Source organism: Sylvia atricapilla, chromosome 10 (assembly GCF_009819655.1).
Source record: "Sylvia atricapilla isolate bSylAtr1 chromosome 10, bSylAtr1.pri, whole genome shotgun sequence".
Lineage (NCBI taxonomy): Eukaryota > Metazoa > Chordata > Aves > Passeriformes > Sylviidae > Sylvia > Sylvia atricapilla.
Genome location: NC_089149.1, coordinates 7,239,812 through 7,266,797, shown reverse-complemented (window position 1 = coordinate 7,266,797; position 26,986 = coordinate 7,239,812). Strand labels below are relative to the sequence as shown.

Genomic DNA, 26,986 nt, shown 5'->3' with positions numbered 1-26,986 from the left:
TCTGTATGAATGTCAGGAAACTTTTTTTTTTTTACTGTGAGGGTGACTGAGCAGAAGCACAGGTTGTTTGGGAGGTTGTAGTTTCCATCCTCAGAGATACTCAAAAGCCATCTGGACATGGGCAAGTGGCTCTAGGTGGCCCCACCTGAGCAGAGGTGTGAGCCTCCACAGTGTCTGCCAGCCTCAGCCATCTGTGATCCTGTGAATTACTTCATCATCCTACCGACACAGTGAACCATCACCCTGAAAACACTGCAGGCAGGCCAAGACAAGGTTGGGAGTATTCAGCTTTCCACCTCATCAACACATTCAGAATCCAAAAAAATCTAGGTATTTTTGACCATTCCATACATAAAAGTCTATTTTAATGTCCCAAAGACAAAAACCTTCCTGCCATCTAGTCCTCACCTACACAGCATCAACTCTTGTACCCTCAGGAAGCCCTCACAGCACCTTTAATAGAACCAGTAGTCTCCAGGAACCCTGCCTGTTGTCCCCTGTTCCACAGCACAAACCTCCCCATTTTTCAGAAGCCCACAACCATTTAAAGCCCCATCTGTTGTCCAGAGACAATGGGTGCTCAAAATTATGACACATGCAAAGTCTTCCAAGCTGCAGGAAGTGGCTGAACAGTGGCTCTGCTGTGTAATGGCTGAGAACCTGGCATAAAATATACAGTGAATGCTGTCCTCTTCTCCAGATTATATTACTTCTTTAAAGCAAACAGGGAAAAAAAACCCCCACAAATTAGTTTGGTGATTAAGATATACAAGTTTAAAATTAGATCATAATATGCTTTCTCTTGTAATTTTTTTAATTACCTTGGGATTTACCATAACTGCCCACTGAATACATGAAAACTCAAAATGCTTTTCATGATGCATAAATTTAATAATGAATATTAATTTTCCATACTAATTTATTGCAACCATAGTGTATACATATCATGTATGTTCTCCCTGCACTTAGGAAGAATTCCATGTTAAAACTGAAGAGCATAAAGAGGAACTAAAGAAACTTTATAATAAAGGCCACCATTTACTATGGTCATACTTCTAATAAGTACTGAAAACCCACTATAATGCTCCAACAGATTTAACCACTTCATTTGTTCTACTGCAGCTAACTTGCAGATCATAGAAATAACTCATTATAAGAAAATCTTTAATGTTATTGTTTACATAAATTAGTTTTTATCTCTGTTGGCATAGCAGGATCTTTCTCATTTACCTGGGGTTATGCTGTGCTAATTAATCCAAATTCAGACTGTTCTAAAGGCAAACCTAAATCTCATCCCATCTTACAAATCCTGCTTTTTCTCTTCAGAAAACCTTTGCCACTTTCCATAACAGCTTAGAAAAGATCAGCCCCTTGTGATTATCTTGCAATGATCAATGCTGCTGCTGCCCAAAATAGGACATTTCCTAAAAGGGATGGACACACCTCTTTGCTTTAGGTCACTTTAAACAGCAAGTGACCCAGGAGTGCTACCTAGTTCCAAAATAAATGCAAAACTTCTGCTTTCCTCAAGAGTAGGACTCACAAAATGGAGTCACTACCACACACACTTCACTGCATATAGCTCACAATAATGGTCTTTGAAAATTGTGTTTGTTTGGATGATTTGGTTTGGGTCTTTTTTTACAGGGGTTGTGTGTGTTTTTCCCTCTCCACACCAACAGTGGATTACTCTGAGTTGGGGCTTTGATCATTGTGCATCCAATCATCCTGACCTGCCTTCATCCACCACGAAGATGCCATCACTGGACTTAATCCCCACTTCATTGATCTCAAAGCCATTATGCCATTTTTAATTAAAACTTCTGCTTTTTTAAGTCACTGTTCACAGTGCTTGAACACATGATGGTGCTAATCCAAGGCTGATAATTCTTAATGATTTAGGAGGTGTCATCCTTACAGATTTTAAATCAGGCTTATTGGAGCAAATTCTGTGCACACAGATCCCTCCAGCCCAAAAATTCAGCACACCTCATACTCCCACAATGTCTGACATTCCTCTTAAGCAGAACAACTCATCCATCATTTGGAAAGTTGTCCAAGATCACAAGGTATAAAATGGAAAGCTAAGAAAAGTGTTTCCAAATTCTTGGCTTCTTAATGCTCAGGGGGGAAAAAAAAAATCAATTCTATTTAGGAGCATCCTGTTCTAGACGCAAATGATTCTGATGCGGGTTCCTGTGTGATACTTTAGGTTCAACAAAAAAAAAAAAAAATCACTGAATAAAATTTATTACCCACTCGTTTTGGTAAAAATTTCAGAGGGTTCCCTCGTAGGGATGTAGTTAATCCCACTGCATTCTTTCCTCATAAGGGTATCTCCCATTTGTCTTGGGCAGTTGAAAGAACTAACTCCTGAAGTCAGCTGGTTACAATCCCTCACACCCAACTGCCTCTACATACTGTACAGTCACCACATGATTCCCAAGCCAAATCCACAGCTGCACACAGGAAATTCTGCAGGGGGGAGGGGGAATCAAACGGGACAGCCCCACACCAAGTGCAGAGCCGCCCGTGCAACGCCACACTATGCATATGGTTAGGCACAATAGCTAAAGAAAGTCCCGAGATTAAATCCTCCCAGAACACAGCCACGCTGCGTGCTCACAATACCGGCTGGAATCAGCCCTTCTGGAGAGGAAGGCAGCAGCCTACTGCCATAAAAAGAGCTGAGATTCTTAAACATCTGAAGCCAGGCTTAGGGGAGTATGACTGACAGGCAACAGCTGAGAGTATTCTGCATTGATCCTGTACCATCCTGACATTCCAGGGAGGGTGATGGTGAAGGAAGATTTCTGAAGGCATAAATAAACTCGAGGTCTTTAAAAAAAATGATTTTAAATATTTTAAAATCATTATTATCGACCCGGTTCACCCCATCCCACCCAAAAGCCCCTGCACCTTCCAACACCAATCCCCCCACACGCCCACCCGGCCTTCCCAAAACGAACGCTCAGGGAATCCCCGAGCCGCGCATCTGCTCCCCGCGGCCCCGGCGGCGCTCCGCCGTCCCCACACACGACCCTCCCCTGAGCGCAGCCCTCAGCAGCCTCGTCACCGCCGCCCCCCCGCCGCCGCCGCCCCGCTCCGCTCCGTCCCCGCCGCGACCCCGGCCCTTCCCCGCTCACCGGCCCCTCCCCCGCGGCCCTTCGGCCCCGCCGGGCGCCGAGCCGCCCGCGCCGCCCCCGCCGCCGGTACCTTGTAGAAGGCCCCGTTGGAGCCGCGCACTTCCACCGTCAGCTCCTCCATGTTGGGGCCGCAAAGGACGCCGGGACGAGCTTCTAGAAACTGTCACCGCGGGGGGAGCGAGCGGCGCCCGCCCCCTCCGCCCGCCGCCCGCCGGGCCGCGCCTCCGGCCCCTCCCGCTGCTCCAGCTGCTCCCGCTCCTCCGCCCGGGCCGGCACCGCCGCGGCCAGGGGGCGGCCCCTGCGGGCAGGGCTCCCGGGAAGGGCTCCCGGGAAGGGCTCCCCGCCGCTCTCTCCCCGCCCGCCGGCGCGGGGCTGAGGGGGCAGCGGGTGGGTCCCCGTGAGGGAGGGAGTGAGGGAGGGGCCGCTGCGTGCGGAGACAATGCGGTGCGGGCACGCCGCGGGGCGGGCCGCGCTTGGCGATCAACGCCGCTCAGAGAAAGGCCGCGCCCGAGGGAGCGCCTCCGGCTCCAGAGCCGCCGCCCGGGGCCACTGCGATAATGCCCGACACCCAGCGCCCGGCTCGGCTTTGTCCCTCCCGGAGCGCCCGCCGCCCTGCCCCGCCCTGCTCACACCCCGCCGGAGCTGCCGTGCCTGCCTTTCCCCCGTGCTGCTGCTGCTGCCAGAAATAATAAAACAAAAATGGCCCTGGTGTGCTGGCCCTCACAGTACACCGAGACGCGAATTGTGCTGTGAGCTGGATGCTCACACAAGCTTAGTCATGCGGAGCCTGATGAACGGCCTGTACCTGTGCCAAATCCATGTGTTTTTGCGCTAAGTTTAAATATAGAACCATAGAGTCATCCCGGTTGGAAGAGACCCTTAAGATAATGAAATTCAACCATCAACCCAGCAGTACCACTGTGACCCTTGAACCACGTCACCCAGCGCCAGATCCAAATATCTCTTAAACACCTCCAGGGCTGGTGACCACCACCTCCTATCCCAATGCCTGACTAGCCTAACTGTGACTTCTTTTTTTTCTGATATCTAATCTGAATCTCCCAAGTCAGCCTAAGGCCATTTCAATAGCAATGCTTTCAAATGCTCTTTCTGCTGATCTTTCCCATTGGGCATCATCAGACCCGAATGACCAGGAGTCCATGATGATAATTTTACCCATCACATATTTGCATTTTTAGTTTCTTCATGTTAATCTTACTTTTGTGCCGGTTGTAACCATGGCTGTAAGACAGGTGAGGATTTTGGACAATAAAGGCCAAAAAGTGTTGAGAAATCTGGCTGCTGGGTAAGGAGATGCCAATGCTCAAAATGGTCAAATAATGTGTGGCAGTGGCCCTTGGGGACATGGTTTAGTGGTGAACAAAGCAGTGCTGGGTTCATGGTTGGACCTGATGATCTTGGAGGTCCTTTCCCACCTCAGTATTTCTATGGTTCTGTGATCCTGATGTGCCATAACTGAAGGAAAGATACAGGTTCAACAGCATGAATGTTTTTTACCCATGTTGTGTGCATGGATATTCCTAATCTTGCATAATATTTATTCCACATAAATTTTGGAGGGTATCTTTTATTCTAAATTTTGTTTTAATCTTTTTTATTACCCACAATTTATTCTGTCCATGATGCCAAGACCACACATGGGCAAGAGAGCCCTTTCTTGAAAAAAGCCCTTTTTTGTTGGCAGAGGCCACTCAGGATTTTCCAGGATAAAGGAACCAGATAATAATAAAGCAAACAGTTGTACTGCAAAAATTCTATGCTAAAAGTTTTCATCACCCCAAGATTGAATAGACTGAGGTTTGTTTATTTGGGTACAAAGACACAGAGTCTCAATGTCAACTGCTAAAAAACGGTGTCTGGGGCTAAAAAGTACTAAACCAGAAATGAACTATGCATGAGCTGCTGTCTTTAGGAATAAAAAACAGGATGTGGATTTAAAAAAAAAAAAAATTACTCCAGAACCGTGTGAGGTTTCCTGGGTATCCACATTTGCAGATCTGGGGGACAGTTCTGGGCTTTAGAGATAAGGAGGACTGGCTTGAGCAAATGCAATCTGCATCTGAATTTGCCTGATAAAGTTTGTTTTTCTGGAAGTGTGAGGATGATAGTTGTTAAAGCAACAGGGTTGTTTGCATGTTAATTTTGAGGCAGATTGCTGTGCCTGGGTTAAACGAGGGTAGAAAAGGGCTTTAGCAGGTTATGGGCCATAATAATTTGCAGCACATCAGCCAGAATATAGATGATGAATTCGTGAGAGAGGGTGGACAGAGGGCATGTTGCTACCATAAATAGATGATCTGAGGTATAGAAATTTAGATATAGAAATTTTAGTTGTCACTGAAAGTAAATTATGAGTAACTAATAAATTTAATTACTTTAAACATTTACTGAAATAAGAAAAGGGATGATCCGGATTCAAGAACTCGAGAATTCCTCTGAGAGAAGCTTTTTTTTTTTTTTTTTTTTTTTTTTTTTTTTTTTTTTTTGGTGAGACTTTGTAAGGTTTCATTTTCGTTTCATTTTTTTGGTTTCATTTCCCAACACCCAGAGTGAAACTACCACTTTCATTTCCTAGAGCTGCTGCGGTCCAGGAGAAACGTTGAGTAAATCTGGCTGAAACATTCTGTGTCCTCTCTGGAAACTCCACAGCTCAGGAGGCAAAGCAAGCTGCATCATTCCAGAAGTTGCAGGCAGGAGTTGCAGGATTCTGTATCCTTGGGACCCTTGGTTGCAAAGAGCAGTAGAAGGATTCCCTTGTTTGGGTGAGCAAAATGAAGGGTGAAGCATTAAACACTGAAGGATTAGGATGTTATCATCAAATACATCAAGGCACACAGAGGGGATAATGATCCCTGAGAGACTGAGGCTGTGAAAGACAGAAAACATGACTAGCAGAAAGGCTCCCCAAAAAGACTGACCATAAATCAACACAGCCTGGGAAGAAGTTTACAATGGGAGGTTGAAGAAGTTTCTGAAACAGCCTTCAAGGTGAATTCATGGAAGTTAATAACGCCTGCCTACTCTATTTAGGGTGGAAAAAGCATTTATGATGGTGGTATAGCATGAGCAATATAAACCACATTTTCAACAGAGAAAACTTTGCAAGCATTGATTTCAACAAATAAATAACCAACCCACACTCCTGTCCTTCCAAATGGCTTTTCTAAAACTGAGGAAGTATGTGGACATACTAGAGAGGGTCCAGGAAAAAGCCATAAAACCATTGAAAATGGGAACTCATAGTGAAGCAGTATCATAGCAGAGTTTTCACATTTTAAAAAAGTGATTTTTTCCAAAATCTGCAAGTATCCAGGTAGGAAAGATATACAGGCCTTTTTAGGTTCCTGTCACTCTCAATTTTTAAATCAATATTGAGTATGCTCTAGTTCATACATGGATTAATAGAATCATCTGTGAAGTTTACAATGGAATTGTCAATGTGATTGCCTTCTGACATCAGACTCTGTTAATGTTCACCTCAGCCAAAAGTGGAAAAATTTTATCTATTTTCAAGGACCTGGACAAGGGTGGGACAACTGAAATCAGCAATATAACTGTTTAGAATAGTGATCTCTTAAAGTAAGATTAGTTGTGAAAACATGCACATATTGATATTCTTCTTATGCTACTAGTAGGCTTAAAATTTGTTTCAAAAGAATGTTGTAGTTTTAAACTATCAGTTATTTTGCTGCCAAATAACTTGAGTGTCTTTTCTGATACAGAACAAGGGTCATCTCTCTGTTTTTCTGAGCACATTTCCTACATTTCAGTGAAATAAAAACCCAGAAGCATCCTTTCTTAGCATATTTAGTTAAAAAATAGGCAAAACCCAAGGTCAGCTAAATTTGGACCTGTGCTCTTACTTACAATATAACAACCTGGGTCCTATGTTCCATTCAGTGAAGGGAAGTGCTGACACTTAGCAACTCATGCCATAAAAATCAAAATAATGATAAAAAAATTAATCTAGCTTCTCCTTTAAGTGGCTAAAACCCTTTTTGGTTCCATTTCTCATTCTGAAATTTTGGCAGAAGGCTGATGACTGAGAGACATCCATCCACAGACTTCCAGCCCTCACAGAAGCTTAGGAAAAACAGGGAGCACTGATATGCTCATTAGGTCTTAGTGGTGACAAACAACACAGGTGGACATTTGAAAGATGTGAGACAAGATCATATTGGCCTCGTGTCTTACAAGATGACAAAACCACATAACAACTCAGGAAAAGTCTTTGAGGAGTTCTTTTAAAAAATTACCTGCTTCCAAGTTTGCTCATTTATATGTATTTTTTCCTTTGTTCTATGAATTGTACTTGGGTGGCAGAAAGAAGTCTGTGAAACTTGTAAAATTGCTTCCAGTAAACTTGTGCAAGTAGAACAGAGGATCTGATATCTTGTGGTAGAACACTGGTATGAAGACATATGGCCTTGATACAGATCATCCTGTTGGGCTCAATAAAGGGCCTGTATTTGTAGAAAACTCTTTTAGAAAAGCTTGTGTTTTGATTTGATTTGTTTTGCTTTATATTTCACTGTGGTTTTTGCCCTATTTGAATATTGAGCTGAAGAAGAATCTCTACCATTTTCCATCAGCCTTTCACAACTGCATTCCTGACCTTTTGCAGTGAATGAATTTTGGTCTGGAGGTTTGCTGAACCCCACATCCGTGTCCGGCCACATCTGCAAGTACTGTAAGCAGACACCGCTTCTGAAAATAGGATCCACAAAAGGTGTTGCTAAGTGAGTGTATGTAAAAACATTCTTGTGCAGTCCAGTTTTAAGCCCTCTGTCTGGTGTGGAAATCAGAGAAAGAATAAATCATGAGTGTTCCTATTATAAATGAACTTTTCAGTCCTTTACACCTACCTTTAAAGGGAAAAACCTCTCGAGCCAATTTATTTTTTATGTATTATAGTTGATAGCACTCACATTTATCTGTCTAGACAAAATGAACTTAAAATGATTTACAGGTATAGGGTTAAAATCTATTTTTAGAAAGATAAAAAGTGTTAAGAATCCACAGAATGCAGTAGGTATTTGCTATTGTATTCTACTCCCTGTTACTGCAGTCTAAAAAAGAAAAAGTCACTGAGCTAATTAAATTATATAAGGAAGGCATCAAGAACCAATATTAAAAATGGTTTTGCTTACAGTCTGGTTTTATGCTGAAGTAATGATGAGTAATATCATTCAGGTTTCATTTGTTCAAAGTCTACAAGATAATGTGTATATTCAGAAAAAGAAAAAAACATACATCCAGGCAACAAACTACTATGTGAAAGTAATTTCATGCTGAATGACAACATATGAACCTTGTTTTTTCATACTGGTGAACTTCTGCCTTACCACTGCTTGACTGGTCTTCCCATTTTTGTCAGCATCAGCACAGGAAAGTAAGGAAAATAAAATGAAAAGTTAAATGTCATTCTAAAAGCAATGAGAAGCTGTAGCCAATGCCTGCTGTAAACTCAAAATTCATCCTGGCACTGTGCAAAGAAACTGCAGAATCATTTCATTGAAATTTTAATGAACTCCAATGAGAACACTGCTGTTTAATGGACTTTGTGCAATGGGTGGAAGCTTTTCCACTCACAATCCAACTCTTCATGGGGTTGGCTTGTTTTGCTAATTTTCATTATCACTTCACATCCGCCTCTTTTGAATGCTGGTGTGGATGCAGCTGGTCTAAACTAACCTTGTGACTTTGTTCCAAGCCAGGAAGTAATTGCAGTGAGCTCCAGAGGGACCTTGGTACTCCTCTGCAGTTGTGGTGATGTAATGGGGTGGGAAAATCTGCCACAGAATTAACTTCAGGTGTCCAAGCACAGAAGTTCTTATCTACCAAGTGTTAGGAGTTATATCCTTCCTATCGCTCTTGCCACCCACATAAATCCAGATAATTTCTGTCTTCTGAATACTCTCAGTGGGAACCAGGAGAGGAAAGTAATGTTTTTCTTTATAACTGGTCCAGTTTTGGTCTTTCTTTGGTTCTCAGGCAAGTCCAGACTATCTTTGTTTTGACTTGACACCTGGGCCAACTTTTCGTGTCAATGTCATATAAAGAGAGATCTGCATTTCTAGTGTGGGCCTGGACCCAGAGCAGGGTTTCAGGTAATGTAGGTTTATGTGATACGAGTTACTTGTTAACTCCTGCAATCACCAAAATGTGCATGTTTAACCCCTGGTTCTGAGTATTTGTATTTAATTTCCTCAAGGCAGGGCCTGCTCTAAAAAAGAGGCAATGAAGCCCTGAACAAAATTAGTGAGAGAGGGTGGACAGAGGGCATGTTGCTACCATAAATACATGATCTGAGGTATAGAAACTTAGTGCCACAGGACATGAAGACATGAAACATTAGCACTTAAACAAAGGTGTACCTGGAGTAGCAAAGGGATGCACATCAATCCCAATGAAGAAATGCAGTTTGGAAGAGAGAGAAGGGAACTTAGAGGAAGGAAGAAGTTAGTTAGCAATGCATCTGTCTGAAACTCAGCAAACAAACTGAAAAGCTTATATATTTTCCTAGAGGATTACCTGATAAAATCTAAAGGATAAAATAATTCATTTCAAAAGGAGATCAGTTGTTAGCTCAAGGCACTCTGCTGTCAAGAGTTCTCAAAGCAGATTTCTTGACACACTACTTTTTGAAGGCTCTGATACAGCAAAGTATGGACAGGTGTTTATGTAGCGTTTGAATGGAAAGGATATAAGAATGACTTAACAGTTGGCTTAATCTGTGCTCTTCAGGAAAGGAAGGAGTTGAGAAGAAAGTTTTCTTCAGATTTGCTGGCACATCAATAATGTAAAGCATTCTGTGTGCATGTATTTTCTGGTTTCCCTGAAGTCTCACCTGTAAGCAAGATATATATATTACACATATACATTAATTACATATGTGTGTATTTGTTTTACGTTTGTCATTATGTGCATATGTAAAGAGACTGTTGATAAATACAGAGCCGGAGTCTCCCAGGAGCAAAGATAAACATTTTACGAGCAAAGTACTAGAATGTCGATATGTCAGTGTTGGGATCTCAACATCAACTGTTCTCCCAATATGGATTGCATTCAGCTCCCTCAAAAAATCAAGGGAGCCTTTCCTATTACTTTAGTCACAGGCACTGATTTAAGGAATTAAATACTAATACTCAGAGTAAGGGATTAAACATGCACATTTTGATGATTGCAAGAAGTAGCTGGTAACTCACAGCATACAAATCTACATTCCCTCAAACCCATCTCTGCTGGTAGATAGATAGGGTGAGGCAATATGGAAGAGAGAGTATCTCAGAGAACAGACTTATCAAGAAGTTTAAATGTTTCCTGTGGCTTCTGTAAATGCTCTTTCAACTGAGGTGACCTTCCTCTGGTACGTGTGTTCCAGTTGTATCAGAGATGCCATTGAAGAGGGTGGGATAAAATCTGGACTCTTGCCTTTTTCTTTTTTCCATCATTCTAAAAATACCATTCTATTAATAGCTTAGTGTTTTCCCAGAGTGCCTGTCTGCTGAGATGAAAAAGGGAACTCATTAAGCTACTTTGGTGATACAATAGACAGTTCTGATAAATACAACAAAACTGACCATTCTTTTGATCTAATCAGTAAAATTATTGCATGAGTGCTCAGGACGTCATGCTTTTTGGCATGCTTCCACATCCTTTTCTCCAGTTGTTTGATCCCTTGATGCCAAATGCTGTTGGCTGTCTGGCATATTAGACTCTGCAGCCCGTGATTTCACCAGTGATTTGTTGCCATAAGGCTCATCAGCTGAGCCTGAAGTGCTGAGGTTGCTTTGACCTGCTCTTACCACAGCTGTATGTGCCTGCTTGTTTTGTTCTGTCTCAGTGGAGTGATATATCCAGCCCTGGACTTTTCCTGCTGGATTTTGGAAGGGAGTTCCTCTGTTCACCATTTAAAATGCTGCTTTAGACAGTGGAAAAGAAGTGCCTTATTGCAACTACATTAGATCTGTCAGATGGAGGGGCTGAGGAGGATTAGTGCAAATGGATGAAGTGTGCATGAAAAGAAACACGAAAGAGAGAAATTATAAAAAAAGTCAAGAATAGAGAGAAAAGAACAATAGAAGAAAGAAAAGTTCAAATGATAGTGGAAGAAAAGTTCAAAATTCAGGCTTTCCTGAAAAGGGGTTTGATGAATGAAAAAGACGAAGTAAGGGAGGATGCTAGACAAAATGAGTGATAGATGAGGGAAACCAAGAGAGAAAGAACAATTCTGGGGAATACGTGAAAATACATGATGATCACTTGTGATATTCACATGCTTTTTCTCACTAAAAAAGAAAGGTGGAAGAGATAGATGGTTGTAAAACATCAACAATAGAGACCCATAAGATTAAATCATATCCAACATAATGGTAACTGGTATTTTGATCATCCAAGTTAAAATCTACTTTTTTGCCATCCTGGAGCAGGAATTCACTTGCAGTTCTTTCACTTCCTGAACTGTGTGCCCGTGTCTGTAACACCCAGTCAATGCCACACCCCATCAAGACACTGGAATAAGCTGGAATGAAGTCGTATTTGCATGGGAAGAAGCACAGCCCTGTAATGTGGTGTGCACCCAAGGTGAGATTCTCCACCTCTCCCTTGGGTCTTTCACCTCTGAGGGGCACCAAAGCACAGATGTTTGTGGGTAGCTGCTTCTGACACCTGGTGTCAGTGTGAAGTGTAATTCCAGCTTTTGCTGTTGAAGCTGTTTCACTTCCCAGAAATACTTTAGTGCTCACAAAGGTACAGAGCATGTGACCACAACTATTTAGGAGTTGTTACATACAATCACAAATACAACAGCTTTTCCAGTATAAAATATAAGTATGTTTATCCAAATCAGTTTACCAGAGTGGAAGGTTCAAAAAATTAAAAATGTCTACTTTTTGGAACCACTTTGAGCAACTTCTAATTCACATGACAAGGATTTTAAGAATTTAACATTTTTGTCATTAAACAACATTTTATTTTAAATTAAAATAACATATGTTTTCTAAATGCGTGACAATAAAACCTTGTGTCTTAGCTACCCATACTTGTTCCTCTGAGAAAAATAAAGTCTCAAATACCCTAAATTCCACACTCCAGAGCAATTTAGATCTCCTTAGAGATCACAGTTTGAACTACAAATGCAATAAGGGCTGCATCCTGCTGTAACTGAAATCTTTCCTAAGTCTACTTCTGCTTTTCAATCTCTCTAATTTTTCATTAGATCAAGAGTCACACATTTTTGTTGGCAGTAAAGCAATTCCAATTTGAACTGCCTTCTGTCTTCAATAGGAATTTTCCCAAAGTACAGAAATAAAAATGTAAAACTTTGCTGTGTTTCATTACTTTCATTCTTTTGAACATTGCTGCTCTGAAAGCTCTGTGTGAAATTATTAGAAGACGGGTTTTGAAATGCTTGTGAAAGTAGATGCATATATGGGACTCAAAGGGCCTTATTTAAAAAAGAAATTTGCCAGTTACCCAGATCTCTGGTTGGTTATGCCCATTCAAGGATACAGAATCCATCATTCCTATGATTATTTTTACATCTGAACTTTTTTTTTTTTTTTTTTTTTTTTTTATACTAGATAGACTTGAAACTTTCAGGGTCATTTGCCCAGCATGTAGTTGAATGTCCTGTGCTATAGATTCCAATTAGCAAGACCATGTTCAATGGTCCTACACCACCAATGCTGTCTAACTGCTTTCCACTTGGCTTTATATGTTTCTTCTTTGTTGCAGCTGCAACCAGGTCTATCTACCCTTTGATAGAAAAATTTCAATTACCCCAGGGAGAAGCTTTTAGCTTTATTAAGCATTGAAGTCTACACATTTGTTCTTCTGTTGAAGAGCAGTTCAAAAGGAGACTTTCTGAGGAAGTAATCTGATAAATTAGGATAAATCTTGTGGACTTTCACTCCTAATGTTTTTTTCCTGTAGTCTGAGCCCAAGATTCTGCCAACTCAATGTACGGTTAAGCATTTCTTTAACACTTTTAGCCCCTGACAGATGTTTCTTATACTTCACAAGTAAATGGCTCTTCAGTGTTTTTTGAGACTGCTGTGCTCTCAGCATAAAACTGATGTCGCAGAAGGCTGGGGAGCTGTGCTCCAGCCTTGATAGACAGTGACAGAAAACTGTTCCCACCTGGTAGCTTTGTGTTGGCCTCTGAGGAAAGGAATGGTTTCCTTTCCGAGATGATGGGTGTTAACTGTCACCTCCTGGTTGCCAGGAGTGGCCTCAGTTATCTCGGGAGCAGCCCGGCCTGCACACACCAGGGCTCTCATCTGCCCTCCCTTTGTTGTCCTTGGCCTCTCAGGGGGCTGGGGTAGCCAAGTGACGTGAGTAACACTGGGGTAAGTCACATCTCTTTGGAGCTGCTCTTCCCAATGCTGTCGATCTTGTGTTTTGCCTCCTTGGCTGGGTATTTATTTACGTGAGTAAATAAAGCTGTCATTTGTGCTTTTTAATGTTTGAGAATTCCACAGAAGTTTCACATCTCTGGTTTGGAATTGAATCATTCTTGTCTCTATCTCGGAAATTAATTTATTATTGCATTTGAAGTCCTAAATGTCTCCTGAGAGAGCTGAACATACAGTCTAACAATCTGCCCATAAAGAGCAGACATGAGTTAGACATTTAAAGAAGATAATCTTTCAGTTGCATGGAAATCCTGTCACTCTTGCTTTTCTGTTTAAGCTTTATATAATAAAGCCTTTCTTTCTGTTTTCAGAAAAGTTTTGGTTCTCACTCACTCATCCCTGTTCTGTGAGAAGAAAATGACATATTAAATCAAGACTGCATAAAGGGGCACACAACCAAATGAAACTAATATCACCAAATCAGAAGACTAGAGTTCTTGGATGAAATATATTTTTCTAAAATTCCTGAAGAGAGAATAGGGAGGAAGCAAATAAACATTGAGAGTTCTCCAAACACACTAAGTCTGAACTTACAATGTGCTTTCTGGAGCACCATTAAGTAACAGCCACTATCAGTTTCAAACACAGGTAGTAGAATTTACATAAGCAAATCTCATCTGGCTAAATACTACCCCATAAATATACATATAATAATCTGTTACTAATACACAAGATTATATTGTCATAATACATCAAAATATTACAAGCGGGGATTTGGGGTGAATTATCACTCCTCAATTCTGTGCATCCATCACAAGGCCAATATGCCACCTACATCAACACTCCAAGACACACACATCCTCTCCTGTCCCTCAGGACTTCTTTGTCAGCAACTCAACCAACAACAAATAACTCCCACTGAAACCAAAACAAAACTCAGTAAGAAAGAAAAGAAAATCCCCAAACTGTTTGTTTTCTCTTAGGAAAACACCATTTCATGGCACAATAAAGATATTAAGACGGGGCAAAATAATTAAGATTACTGAAATTAATTCTATATCAAACTCCACAGAAGGACTCCTGTTGACATCAAAGCTTTGTCTTCTCTTTTTGATAAAGAGATTACATTTCATACTTGATTCTCTCCACATTCTTCTGTACAGAGTAGATGTACTGCCACTGTCTGTCAATGATTCTACACAAAATTCAATCTGTTTAAAAGCGAAGGACGTATTTTTTGTGCCACTGGGCTTGGAAAACCTGCAACTCAAGACCTGACACCACAACATTGGAGCTGAAACTGTAGTTAGAGCTTGTGTTTCCAGTGTTCCATCATGTGCATACATATTTTATGCATTTACTTCCAGTTTGTCAAGACTTCTCTGTTTCAAATTTCAGCTTGTATCATCTACCCAGATTCATGTGTACATCTAATTACATGAAATGTAGTATATAATTCTGTTGACAGGACGAAAAAAGTGAAAAAATGGTCTCCCACTCACCTAATTGAGTCTGGAAAAATTAGATGTAGTAAAATCCAGTTCGAAGGCAGCAGATAAGACTGAACATAAAGGGTTAAATTTTTAATGAAAAAGCCATATCTGCCTATCCTTTTATCAGAGTAGAAATATCATAAACCAAAAAATTACCTTTACTTTGGTACTCTCCATTTTTTGAAGGCTCTGGTAATACAGTCTGCTGACATTTTGCCATGTAACCTTTGAGGGAAGGCTCAGTAAGCTCCAAGAGACTACTGTCCTTTTGAAGCAGCATTGGGCTCAGGTGCCAAGTCACTCTTCCAAAGTTCAAGGTATTTGCTGCTGAATCATCATTGGTATTACTGGTTTTTGCAGCATTAAGAGAGAGAAAGTACTGGAGGAAATCCTTGCACGTGCCAGACAGACACATGCCTATATTAAGACTTATGTTGAATTGTTAATTTTTACTTTTCAGCAAAACCAACCTAAGAATCTGCGTGTTCAGCTGAGAGTGTTATTGGTGCAGCTTGTTCATGTTTCAAAGATAACAGTTAATTTCAGTTTGAGATGCTGAGAGATTTTTTTCTTCTCCTACGTTTGAGCTCTTCAGCTCAAAGCATGAAATTTTTGATGCTTACGTGGACGGAAGAAGATCATCATCCCAGGCAGGTTACATCTGACCTGTAGCTGGAGAAGGCCAACTACATTCTCCCTATGTGAAAACACTCAGTCCATGGCAGTCTAGCACACAGCTCTTATGCTATCAGTCCATAAGGTATTCCCACCATAGCTCCTGCCATTCACCCTTCCCTGCCCAGATCCTTTGCCTATTTCTACCTCTTTTCTGCAGCAGCTGCCCATGCATACAGAAAATGAGGTCTGTAGCAGGGCCTTTCAGGGGAAATGGAGCTGCCTGGTCAGCCACGGGGAGAGTCTGGCTGCTCACACATGGAGGTGATGGGAAACTGCTGAGGAAATGAGCAAGGAGCTGCTCAGGGTGGAATGCAAAGAGGTTGGATGTTGCTTGGGCAGTGTAGACAGGGCAGGAAAGCTGTGCCAGGTGAGGTGTGAGATGTGTGAAAGAGGATGGAGCTGCTTGCTGGGAGAGGGGACAGCCTGCAGCAGGGCAGGAGGAGGGGGATGTGTTACAGGGCTTTGTAAAGCAGATCCAGCTCACAGCTCCTGGGGCTGCACAGCTCTGCTCTGCATTATCCCACAACAGCAAAAAGCAGGTGAAGATGATTTCAAATGAGCAGTTCTGTCAGAAACATTATGCTGATCAATATGATAGATTGATTCAGCACAGTGCTTTCACCCAAATGGTACTTTATCTTCCTGATATAATTTTATCTGAGTTATTTTAATTTCATGGACTTGTAATGAAAGATCTTGCCATGATCATTTATACTAAGCATGAGTTTATATTACCTGCAGAAAAGTGCTCCTCACTACATAACCTTCACATACTATTAAGCAAAGATCTCTTTTTTATTCAAATATTAGCTGGAGAATTTCCCTGCTCTTAGTGATATTTCCAAGGCACTAAATTTAGAGAAAGTCTGCCAGAGGCAGTCCAAGGAGCTGGTGAGTCACTTTCTTTAGGATTTAGGGTGTAGCCTACAGTGTGAGACTATGCATTGGGGGAGGGATTGTGTGCTAGAAACCACAGGAATTATCTACAAAGAATAGGAAGAAATAACTTTAAGTGATGAAGAATATTTCAAAGAAACCAGATTCTGCTGCAAGGGTTCTGTGACAACCTCAGCCAGTGCTTTTCAGCATCTTCAGCCATTGTCTCATTTCAGTAAGTTAAGACACCTCCACGCTTGATCACTGCAGGAGTTCACAAAGCAAGGAGCAGTTTAGGTCTGTGGCTGACGCTGGTACCTCCCGGGCTGAGAGAGCACTTCAGTGAAGTGGCTTTGTGTCAGCGAGACGGGCACTCGTGCACACGCAGCAAATGTTTGTGTCTTAATGCATTTTCCTCTCCAGAGAAAACATACGGTCTATAGGCTTCGTGTGTGTCATTCCTCCTCCTGCATTGCTCCACTCCAAGCTGTTGTTTCTAGAACATGTCTTCAGTCCTTCCTCTGTGCAGCTGAACAGTGGGTCAGACAGCAGGTATGTACATTATGGCCTCAGGCACAGGAACTTCCTTCTAAAGAAAGTCATTGCAATGATGAGGAAATAAAACAATGCAGACTGGTCTCCTGCACTACATAGCTGCTATTCATCTGACAAATTAACAGTGGGCAGAAAATAACACTACCACTATTACTACATGTATTAATAATACCAAGGAGAAGGCAGCAGCTGTCTTTGCCCTCATCCCTTCAACAAATTAGCTGCCACCATCTAATGGGATCTCTGCTATCAAGAGTTGTCCAAGCCTTGAAGGAATCAATTCAAAGCAGAGAAGGAACAGAGAGCCTTTGCCCAGGTGAAAGACACAACCCTTGCTTTCACTGTGCCTTCTCATGCCACCAGTGGAACAGCTTGGTCTGGGAATCTGTCCACAGCAGATGGGCAAATACACATCTGGCCATAGTGTTAAATTCAACAGGACTCTCTCACTTTAACAGGAAAAATCTGCTTTTTCCATGGAATTGCTGTCTCTTGGAATAGCCTCCCAGCAGGTACTTGTCCCTGCAGTACAGGAGCTAAGCTGAGCTGAATCCTCAGAAATCTCTGGTCTCAAACACATCACTGACCATGAAGTTATGAAAGGCTGCCAAGGACAGGAAACTTGTCACACACCTCATAGTGCAGGTGGCACCTGGTGTTCACCAGAAAATAGAAACCTCAGCACATCTCCTGAGCAGCCTGAACACCCCAGTGCATGGGCTCCTTCCTGGGCTGTGGAGGAAGCCTCGAGTGAGAGGCACAGTACCAGCACCACCAGTTGGCTCTGCAATTGCTTCATCTTTTCTTCCAAGAGATTGTAAGAGCAAAGAATACAGTTGAATTTTTTTTTTTTGCTACCTTCAGTATCTGATTTTTCCTGTACTTGCTTTTATCCTTGCTTTCCTAGGTGAGAGACATCCAAAATATTTTAAATTTAATTTTAGGATTTGAAAATGTAGTCAGGCCTGTTTATTAAAAGCTGCTGGAGTTCAGCTGGGAAAAGTGCCAGAAAACTTTGCAACAGTCTTAAGTAGCCTGAAATAATATTTAGATATGCTTACTTTTGAAAAAAGGAAGGTATCAGCTACTGTAGAGGAACTGAAAAGATAATTCCATCTCTTTCTCAGAGTTTTGTTCAGGTACTAAAGTTTTTTTCATTTCCCTGTCAAAATATTAATGTAACTTCTGAGTTACAGATTCACAGGTTGAAATTTTTAGGATTTATAATCAAAGAGTTCATAATATATTATTTAGTTTATAGTCAGTCTTTGGAACTGATGATCTGATAATTTAATTCAGACCTGATTTACCAATAGCTTACAAATATATTTATATTAAAGAATTCTTCCGTTTGTGTTTACACCATAAGTGGACTGCCTTAACTTTTGCTTTAGCTTAATACTGGTGATACCAGCCCAGCTTTAGTTTTCCACTATAATCTTTTTCTCCTAGACAGATGTAACAATTTTTAAAACAAAATAATCATTTAATCAAAAATCCATTCTTAAATTATGCATCACAGAGCAAGAACCTTTCTATATTGAGTGAATGTGAAGTGATCAAAGAGCAAAGGAAAAACACAATGGGCCCCCAGTTGGTGTTTGGGTCTCTCTCATAGTCCTACTCTTGGATCACACTAACAGATCCCAGTGAGACATCAAGGCACATTCCCCAAAAATGGTGAAGAAACCAACCCCATAGTGTGACCCTGCCATGGCACTGGGCAACAATCTGTTCCTGACAAAATGTTGAAAGAAAATTGGACCAGGACATAACCTTCTCCACCCTCCAGAAGCCTCTGAGTCCCAGGATAATACAGCAGCCAGCTGGACAAAGTCAGCTCCCCAAAAGAATCTCCTCATACACTAGGTTTCCCTTACTGTCCCTCTTTAGGCTTGCATTACACTGCTGGTCACAGTCTCTGCTGGAGGCTTGCTCTTTTGGCCATAGCTCAGCGTAATGCCTCAGGAGAAGTACCCACAGCAACCTGAACAACAGACTCAGATACTTAAATAATGTTCTGTGTAACCTCCCCTGGCAGGGCATGGTTTGAATATGAAGGTATTACTGGACTGCTGGAGCTTTTTATCCAGTTGGGATCTTCTTTCCATCAGAAGAGGAAAAGGCAGGAGAGATGGGTTTATGCGGTTCCTGCAGCCCCTTCTGCTGAGCTGGCATCCATGATGCTTTCTAGCCAAACAGTATTCCAAATGGGTTTTACCAAAACTTTGTATCTTCTAAAGCAAATACCTTCTTTTCACCTCAAAGTCTTTTGACCCCTCCTTGTGCACATGAAGTCCTTGTCAAGTGATGTGTGCAAAAACTACTCTTGTAAGACTGAATTCATGGTATGGTTGCTGGCTCTGCCTTCTCTGGCAAAAGCTGTAATTCTCTGAATGCACAAAAGCGTGACAGGTATGCACATGCACAGATTTTTTTTTTTTTAGGATCACTATACTACACTCACCTGCAGAGATGCTGTCATTTATGTTTTCTGCACATCCATTCTCCATTAGAAAAAGCCAGAATAGCAAAACGTCTCATTGCTTCAGAAGTGATTTACCTGTAATTGTATCTGTTATTTTACAATCACTTTTAGCTTTTTTTCTCCTTTTGTCGTGGGAAATGCCTACTGGAAATCTGCATTTCGACCTCTCCAACTTTAACCTCCAAAAACTTGAAGGGGCTGAATTCTCAGACACAGCATGAACACAATTAATCTTATTTTTCTGTATTTTGTGATGCTGCTGCCATCTAGAGTGTAAAAGTAACACTGTGTCGTGCAACAGCATCAGCAGTATTTAATTAATGGATTTTGTATTAACAGGGAGCAAGTATTATCATAATCATACATTTTTCTCTATTTTGTTCCACTGCTGCCACCTAGAGTTATAAAGCAAGTAGATTATTTTTCTAACTGCATCTGTTTAATTAGTGGCTATTTATATCTGTGAGTGATACCTTATTTTCCACAATTTTATCATTGCTTTGGTTTGTCTCTTTGTCCTGAATGACAGCATAACCGAAGTATGGCATGTCACCATGTTTTCTTTTTAAAAAGAAATTAATGAAGTGGTTAAGCCAAGTAATTTATTTGTTGCAACTTTATGCTTTTAAAAGTCATCTTTAAATAAGAGATTATCTTAGGTCAACCTGTCTTCTTTTTTCTGATTACAAGACATCATTCATTATAAAAATGTGAATTAAAATTCATATGAGGTCCCCTAATAACAATTAATAGGGAAAAACTATGCTATTATTGTCAATAACAAGGAGAGACAGCTGCTATTACTCCTGTAAAAACCTCAAGATTTTACAGATTTTTTTTTTGTGGCACAGAAAGCAACACAGAAGCCTTGGGGACAGTAAAACAATCAATAAAAGAAAATAATGAATAATAGGTTACCAAATCTGCAGTGACTAATGCATGTGACCTCCTTGTATATTTGAAGGTTCAAAAGAAGTCTCCTTTGATGCCTAGTAGGTAACTACAGAAATTCCTGGAAGAAATCCTAGGCATTCTTGTTCTTTTAGCCTATTTAATTTTTAGACAGCTTTGGATGACTGCACTGGAGGTAACAGCAACCCTCCAAGATCAAACATCCACCAACTCTTTACCTGGATTGTTCCTTCCTCTTTGCTGATGTAATCACTTTCATTATCCCTCTTCAGGTGGCCTTACTTTGTTGGGAATCCTTAGCTTGTCATGTCTCGTGGAAACAGTGGCACTTTCTATATCTTTGTTTGACAGCTCTATTACGGTGCCTCAAAACTCAGGAATTTAATACATAGGCCTCCTCAATATCTCTAATGGCAAATTTCATGAAAAAAAACCCCACTTTTCTTGGACTTTGATCACAGAAGTTTCTCTGGCTGGCTGTTGGTTCCTAGTTCCTCTGGCTGTGCCCCTTGCCTTCTTTCACCCACCTGTGAAGCAAAGCCAGTGTCCTGGTTTTGTCTTTTCAAACTATCTTTGTGAAAACTCGTCACAGCTCTTGGCACAATGGCCTCACCTTAACAGCAACATGAAAGTCACACATGCTTCTGTACATCCTCCAAATAGCTCACCCCAGGAAAGCTACTGCAGATAACAGGGAGCCAAATGGAGCAGGGTTTTATTCTCAGGTTAGTGTCATTTCAGGCTGTAACATGGAAACTTTTGAATAATACATCCAATCAGCTCCACCATTTCTCAAAGAATGAATGTCCTAGGCATAAATTCATATGTATTTACAGATTTAAGCAGAATCAAATTGAGAAAAAAAAAGCTAAACAGGGAATATATGAAGCTCAGATATTGAGCTGGCAGACCCAGAGGCTACAATAGATCTGTAATTGTCCACAGATCAAAGCCATTAGCAGCATGCACCGTGACAACAAAATATCTCATCTCTGTTTGTCTTCCCATTGTAGAAATAGGAGAATTAATCACGGTGTGAAAGGAGTGTGGAGGGAAGAAGCCATAAGGGTCCAACATGTATAAAGTATGAAGAGTGAGTGGTGTGGGCATGGAAAGAGTCCCTGTGGGGCTGGAAGGAAGCATGGGCATGTCCAGACATTGGGAGGACATCCATAGTGTCTGACTCCATAAAGGACAGGGGAGCCTCAGGGCATTCCCAAAAAATTTAACAGAATGGGAAGGTGGTGGATGGGAACTTTGTAAGCTGGATAGGCACATAATAAAAATTATTTAGTGTAAGAAAAAGCCTTAAAAGCAGTCTCCTGAAGTGGCTGTCACCCTCAATAGTGATTGCCATGGGACATTATGCAAGGTTAGAAACTACCTTGATGTTAAAGATACAGCAAAAACATGGGCAAGCAAAAAGTATTGGGTTGTTATCTTCCAACCGTAGCTATATCTGAATAACCATATTAAAAAAAAAAACGTGTGTAAACTACATTATCAGTGCTTCCAGTAGTTGCAATAACCTCTTGCTCACCCTGCCTATGCCCTTGTAGACTGTCACAAGTTTTGTCTGAGAAGTTTCAATCTTTCCTTTAAAACTGACCCAGGAGTGAGTGACAATACCTGACTTTTATATGAACAGACTGTTGTCTGCCTTGGGTTAGAAAACACTGTCTGAATTTTATCTTGGTTTTTTTTTGTTTTTTTTTTTTCAGTTAGAAATATGGGTCATTTTTATCACTCTTCCTTTGGTTTGTGGTGACGACATTTGGGGACCTCTTGTTTTTGTTAAGCATTGGCAACTTCTTTTCCTTCATCCACAGGTCTCGGGTTCTCAAGTCTGGTAATTCTAATAAGTGACACTCTCTTTAAGAAAAAGCTGTTATATTGTTGATGCTTTTTTTTTTAACCAATTTCTCTAGAATTTATCCTGCATTTTCTCCAGGTACTTGTGACCATAAAAGCCAGGATGTGTTATACTTGCATTGATATAACAGACAATTAAAAAATTGAGGCAGTTGCAACTTGTAATCCATTATCTATGACCTTTCATGGAATCCCATCTTGGCCAAATTATGATGAGCCTTTGTTATTCAGCAAATTCCATTCTAACCCTGTATTTAAGATGAAAATTGATCAGAGGATTGCACCACTGGTAGAAAGATTCATCCTATACAAACTCATTGAGGGGGTTTTGTTCTTTTTCAGATTTAAAAAATAATCAATATTTGTTTCTGTATCTTCTAGAAGGGTTTTTTTCCATGCCAGTTGTATTGCCCCTGAGGTTCAGCCTGACAGGAATATGAAACCAGCAGCTGCTCAGGTACCTCAGCATGGAATGGTTATTTTAAAGGCTCACCTTGTCTGCAACTTCCTTTTGGTGCTCTGATAAATTTTCCAGTGAATACAAATTCTATGTAGTTTGTTAATCCTTTCCTGACATTTGGTCCCTGAGATGGGTAACACAAGGCTGTCTCTCAAACTATGAGAATAATAAATTTTACTTCACAGAAGCAGCCCAGAGATAATCAGTTCTTCTAAATATTCAGATCAGAGCATTTTGATAGCTTTTAACAGTTGGGCTCAGTTAAGGCTGAAGAGAAAAATGGGAAAAAAATTACTACTAAGAATGGATGTAACACTTCTGGATCTCCTTTACTGAGTTGGTTCTACTCAGAGTAATGCTTTTTTTTTATTATTTCAATAACAACATTTCTGCATTTCAGAATGCACTCAGGGTATCTCCCACTATCTTTCTGTCTTCATCTTGTTTTTTCAACGGTGAGTTATTTTTACCTTAGGAGAAGTCTGAACTTATTCAGTATGATTTTGACAACTTAGCTTTCTCTTGGTGTTAACAGTTCAGCACAATGGAATTTATGCCAATGTGTTATCTTTTGCTAAAAACAGACAAAGAACTTTAGAGAGTGCTTATGAGATTTAAGAAAAGCATTCAAATCCTGATCAGCAGAGAAGGTCTAACCAATGCACAGAGTTGATAGTTTGATTCTGCAAAATCAAAGATTCCATCCAGATTCACACTGGATCCCTGTTGTATCATTTCAGGTGCTATTTTCGTCTTCTTGTGATGTGATTCAAAGTGTTTCAGACATGAGAGTTCCCATTCTGTTTACATTATTAAAGAAGCATAGCCTTTGCTTTTGACACAGTGTTCAGACTCATAATGCCTCTAGTAATTATCTTTCACTGAATACCAATATTTATTTGGAAATTTAAATATGGCAACTCATCAGGTACAAAATCCTGCTTTGAAAATACATTCAGAGCCTCAGTGAGAATTGCTCCCATGTGATCACAGCTTTGTTCTCAAGCTGTTTGTTCAGATGTGGCTTTGCTCTTATAGCTCAACAAATTTTCCTGTGTGGTGCATGTTTGCATTACATAAGTAAATCATATAAAGTGAAGAAAGGTGGTACAATTTGTTAGAAAAAAATGCCATAAATGGGAAAGACCAGCTTTACAATGTTTCTTGGATTGAAATAAACAGCAAAATTGAAGCTGTTTGGATATAATTATTCCAGTTTAGTTAGACACCATTGCACCCCTTTTCATGGAGCAGTTTTGAAGTATTTCAGAATTGCTCCATATTTTTAAAAACCTATTTGTCATTCTTTTTACCTTTTTGTTTTCTACAGTTGCACCAAGGTGCACATTTCTAAGGACTGCAGTTCAAGTCTGTACTTTTGGACAGAAGAATTTTTCAGCAGCTCTCAAAATATTTAGTCAATTTAATGCAATTGCTTTGGCCTCTTTATTCTGTCTACCATAAATATTTGGCAATATTTTTTTGTCAAGTATTAACGTTGATCAGAGGTGCCTTGAAATACCCTTTAAAAACCACTGTACAGCAAACAAAAAAGGTGCCATCTCACCCCTGGGATTGTTGCAGTACTTTATCCTATGACTGATGGTTGAAGAAGACATTGTTGGCTGCAGTGGGTGGAAATGAATAAAAAAATCACAATATCCTGTTCTTTCTCTAGCTCTGTAAAGTCTAAACTGCAACAGCCTCCAGAGAGAATCAGCCCAGGTGCTCTCCTGGTCTTACCTGGCCAGCACAAGGCATAGGCTGATTTTCAGACAGGACTTGAGGAACTTGGAGAACTTGAAAGCGTGCACAGCTATGGCACATCCACATCTCCAACACCACACTGCAACCACATGGAACATCTGAGGACATCTGAGGAAATCTGGCCAAGTCCCCCTTTAAAAACAAGCCCCTTTGTCATCAAATTCTGTAAGAAATAGATTATAAATTACACCTCAGATTTTTCATCAGAGGAATGAAAGCTTGTGCCCCAGAATTTACCAAAGTTTCACATCCTCAGTTTAACATGTCGAGAGGGGGGAGTAGGGGAGAGTATTCAGCATTCACAATACTGTCAGTCTCTCAGAGAGGGGCTCATTACAGAATATAGAAACTTTGGATTTTTCAGATAAATACCTCAATTTTACTATAAAGGGTCTCACTGTGTGTGTAGGAAAAAGGCCTGGAGTTCCAGTAGTTTGTCAAAATTATTTTGAAAGCAAGACTATAAGTCTCAGGGAGTTTAGTTTTGTCTATCCAGAAAAAAAAAAAATCAGTCAAATCCATCTCCAGAGAAACTCTTTAATTGTTGCAAAAGTCCAGTCAAAAACATTAGGTGCAGGATTATATCATTATTTTGACCTTCCTAAATGATTCTGAAAAATGAAACAGAAATCTGTACAACACTCCCAGAAACCCATAATTTACCCTGATGTTTCAGAACTGCACTGTGGAGACCATGAATTGTCTGTAGTTCTCAAATATCATCTATGCCAATTTTTATTGATTGGCAATTGTGTTACTTCTAAAGCAGGCCATTAACAGAGTCATGCTTTTCCAAGCAGGACTATGGATTCCAGGAATAGCTAGGAATTAAAAATAACACTTTGGAAACAATGATTGGTAGATGTAGTGCAACCCTCAAGTTTCGTCCTCTGTTAAATTAGATAAAGCAACAATGCTACTGCAAAATTTTAAAAAAAGCTTGACACAGTTGTTTAAAAACTCCAGATTCTGAAGTTCTGTATGAACAGGGCACCTACCAGATACTTGTCATTTAGGTATTCCAGTATATTTTCTGTAATAGGGAATTTTAGCCTAAAATAGTAATAATTTCATTTTAGAAAAAAAAATTGTTATCCAAGCCAGAGAAATTATTTCACGATAAAGTAATTTGTAATTGGAAATATGGGGGAATTACTCCAGACTACGAAAAGTGAAGTGCTATTACCTGTGTTTACAGTATCATTAGTTTATCTTTGTTTACTTGTACTATGAGTCCAGAGACTCAAATCAGTCACTCTGCCAGGCAGTGCTCAAGCAGACTGGACGTGGAATTCCCTCCCCAAGGCAACCAGGGAAACCTTGTAAGTAACAACAGAAAAGGAGTAACTTCAAAAGGAGCTGGATGGGGAGTTACCCCAATAAAGACAAAGGGTTTAGGCCTGAATTTAGAATCAAATTGCGCTTGTTCTTACACTATGGCTTTTCCCCTATTGCCCATTTCTTTTGTTCTGCCTGATCTCATGAAGACACAAAGCTGAATTTGCAAAATCACAGCCATTCCCATGGCAACAGATGTGATGTTATGATGTCCTCTCTTGGAGCAAGCAAAACAAGCAACGAGCTGGATTCAGGAACGAGTAGGAACACCTTATAACCCTAAAGATGCACTTCTAAAATAATTTTTAGCTGATATCATACCCATTCATAGACATCAACTACCACTTTCCCCGCAGGCCTGATTCTTCACAGAAGATGAGGAGTTAAAGGGCTCATCTAATAAAGTCAGTGGAAAGTCCCCTGCTGTGTTTTGAGGAACAGGACTGGACAGGAGACCATGTCCTATGAATGTCACATAGGTAAGTATTGTTATCTTGTTCAAATGGGATAAAAAATAGCTTAGTGTCATGTGATTTATCTAGAATCATGGACTAGAAATCAGGAAGATCTATCATGGAATCGATAAATGACAGAAAAAAATAAAATGGATTTGGATTTATTTTTTAAATTAATGATAATCTAACATTAACATTCTACTGACCCTTCAGGTTTGCATCAGAAAATGGAAATAATTCTACTTAGAAACAGTGAGATTCTCTTTTTTTTTGGGAGAGACAATCCCTTTCTGTATTGTGGGGTTAAATTTAAAATTTGATTTAAAGTTCAAAGTTAAACACACAGTGAAGTTCCAAACAATTATTTGGAAGGAGGGGGTTGGTGAACAAAGAGGTGAAAATGAATTGTGCCTCATTATATTAGGAACTTGCTTTACTATAATATTATTTGTAGAAATATAAACATTATATTTAAAGCCATGGAACTCAGTTCTGCTGCCATTGAAGCCAATGGAGATTTTGTTTTAATCATCCCTACTGCCAGGTTTATATTTAAAAAAAAAATTA

General features: G+C 40.4%; 1 protein-coding gene and 1 long non-coding RNA gene across 4 annotated transcripts in view; both read right to left on the bottom strand.

The window, feature by feature from the left end:
- The window catches only part of FXR1 (FMR1 autosomal homolog 1), a 34,069-nt gene extending 30,663 nt beyond the window's left edge, over nt 1-3,406 (bottom strand). Inside the window, exon 1 of one of the 3 annotated variants that reach the window (XM_066325788.1) lies at nt 3,217-3,406. In XM_066325788.1, coding sequence (XP_066181885.1) covers nt 3,217-3,267 — 51 coding nt within the window. In that variant the 5' untranslated portion in view covers nt 3,268-3,406. The remainder of the gene's footprint in view (nt 1-3,216) is intronic. The other 2 variants (XM_066325787.1, XM_066325789.1) reach the window with 2 other exon arrangements.
- A 2,255-nt stretch (nt 3,407-5,661) lies between these two features.
- LOC136365739 (uncharacterized) lies at nt 5,662-9,124 on the bottom strand. The gene is made up of 2 exons (XR_010744402.1): nt 8,862-9,124; nt 5,662-6,033 (listed from the first exon to the last, which is right to left on the bottom strand). It is a non-coding gene; the product is annotated as an uncharacterized lncRNA (long non-coding RNA).
- Nucleotides 9,125-26,986: the final 17,862 nt, after the last annotated feature.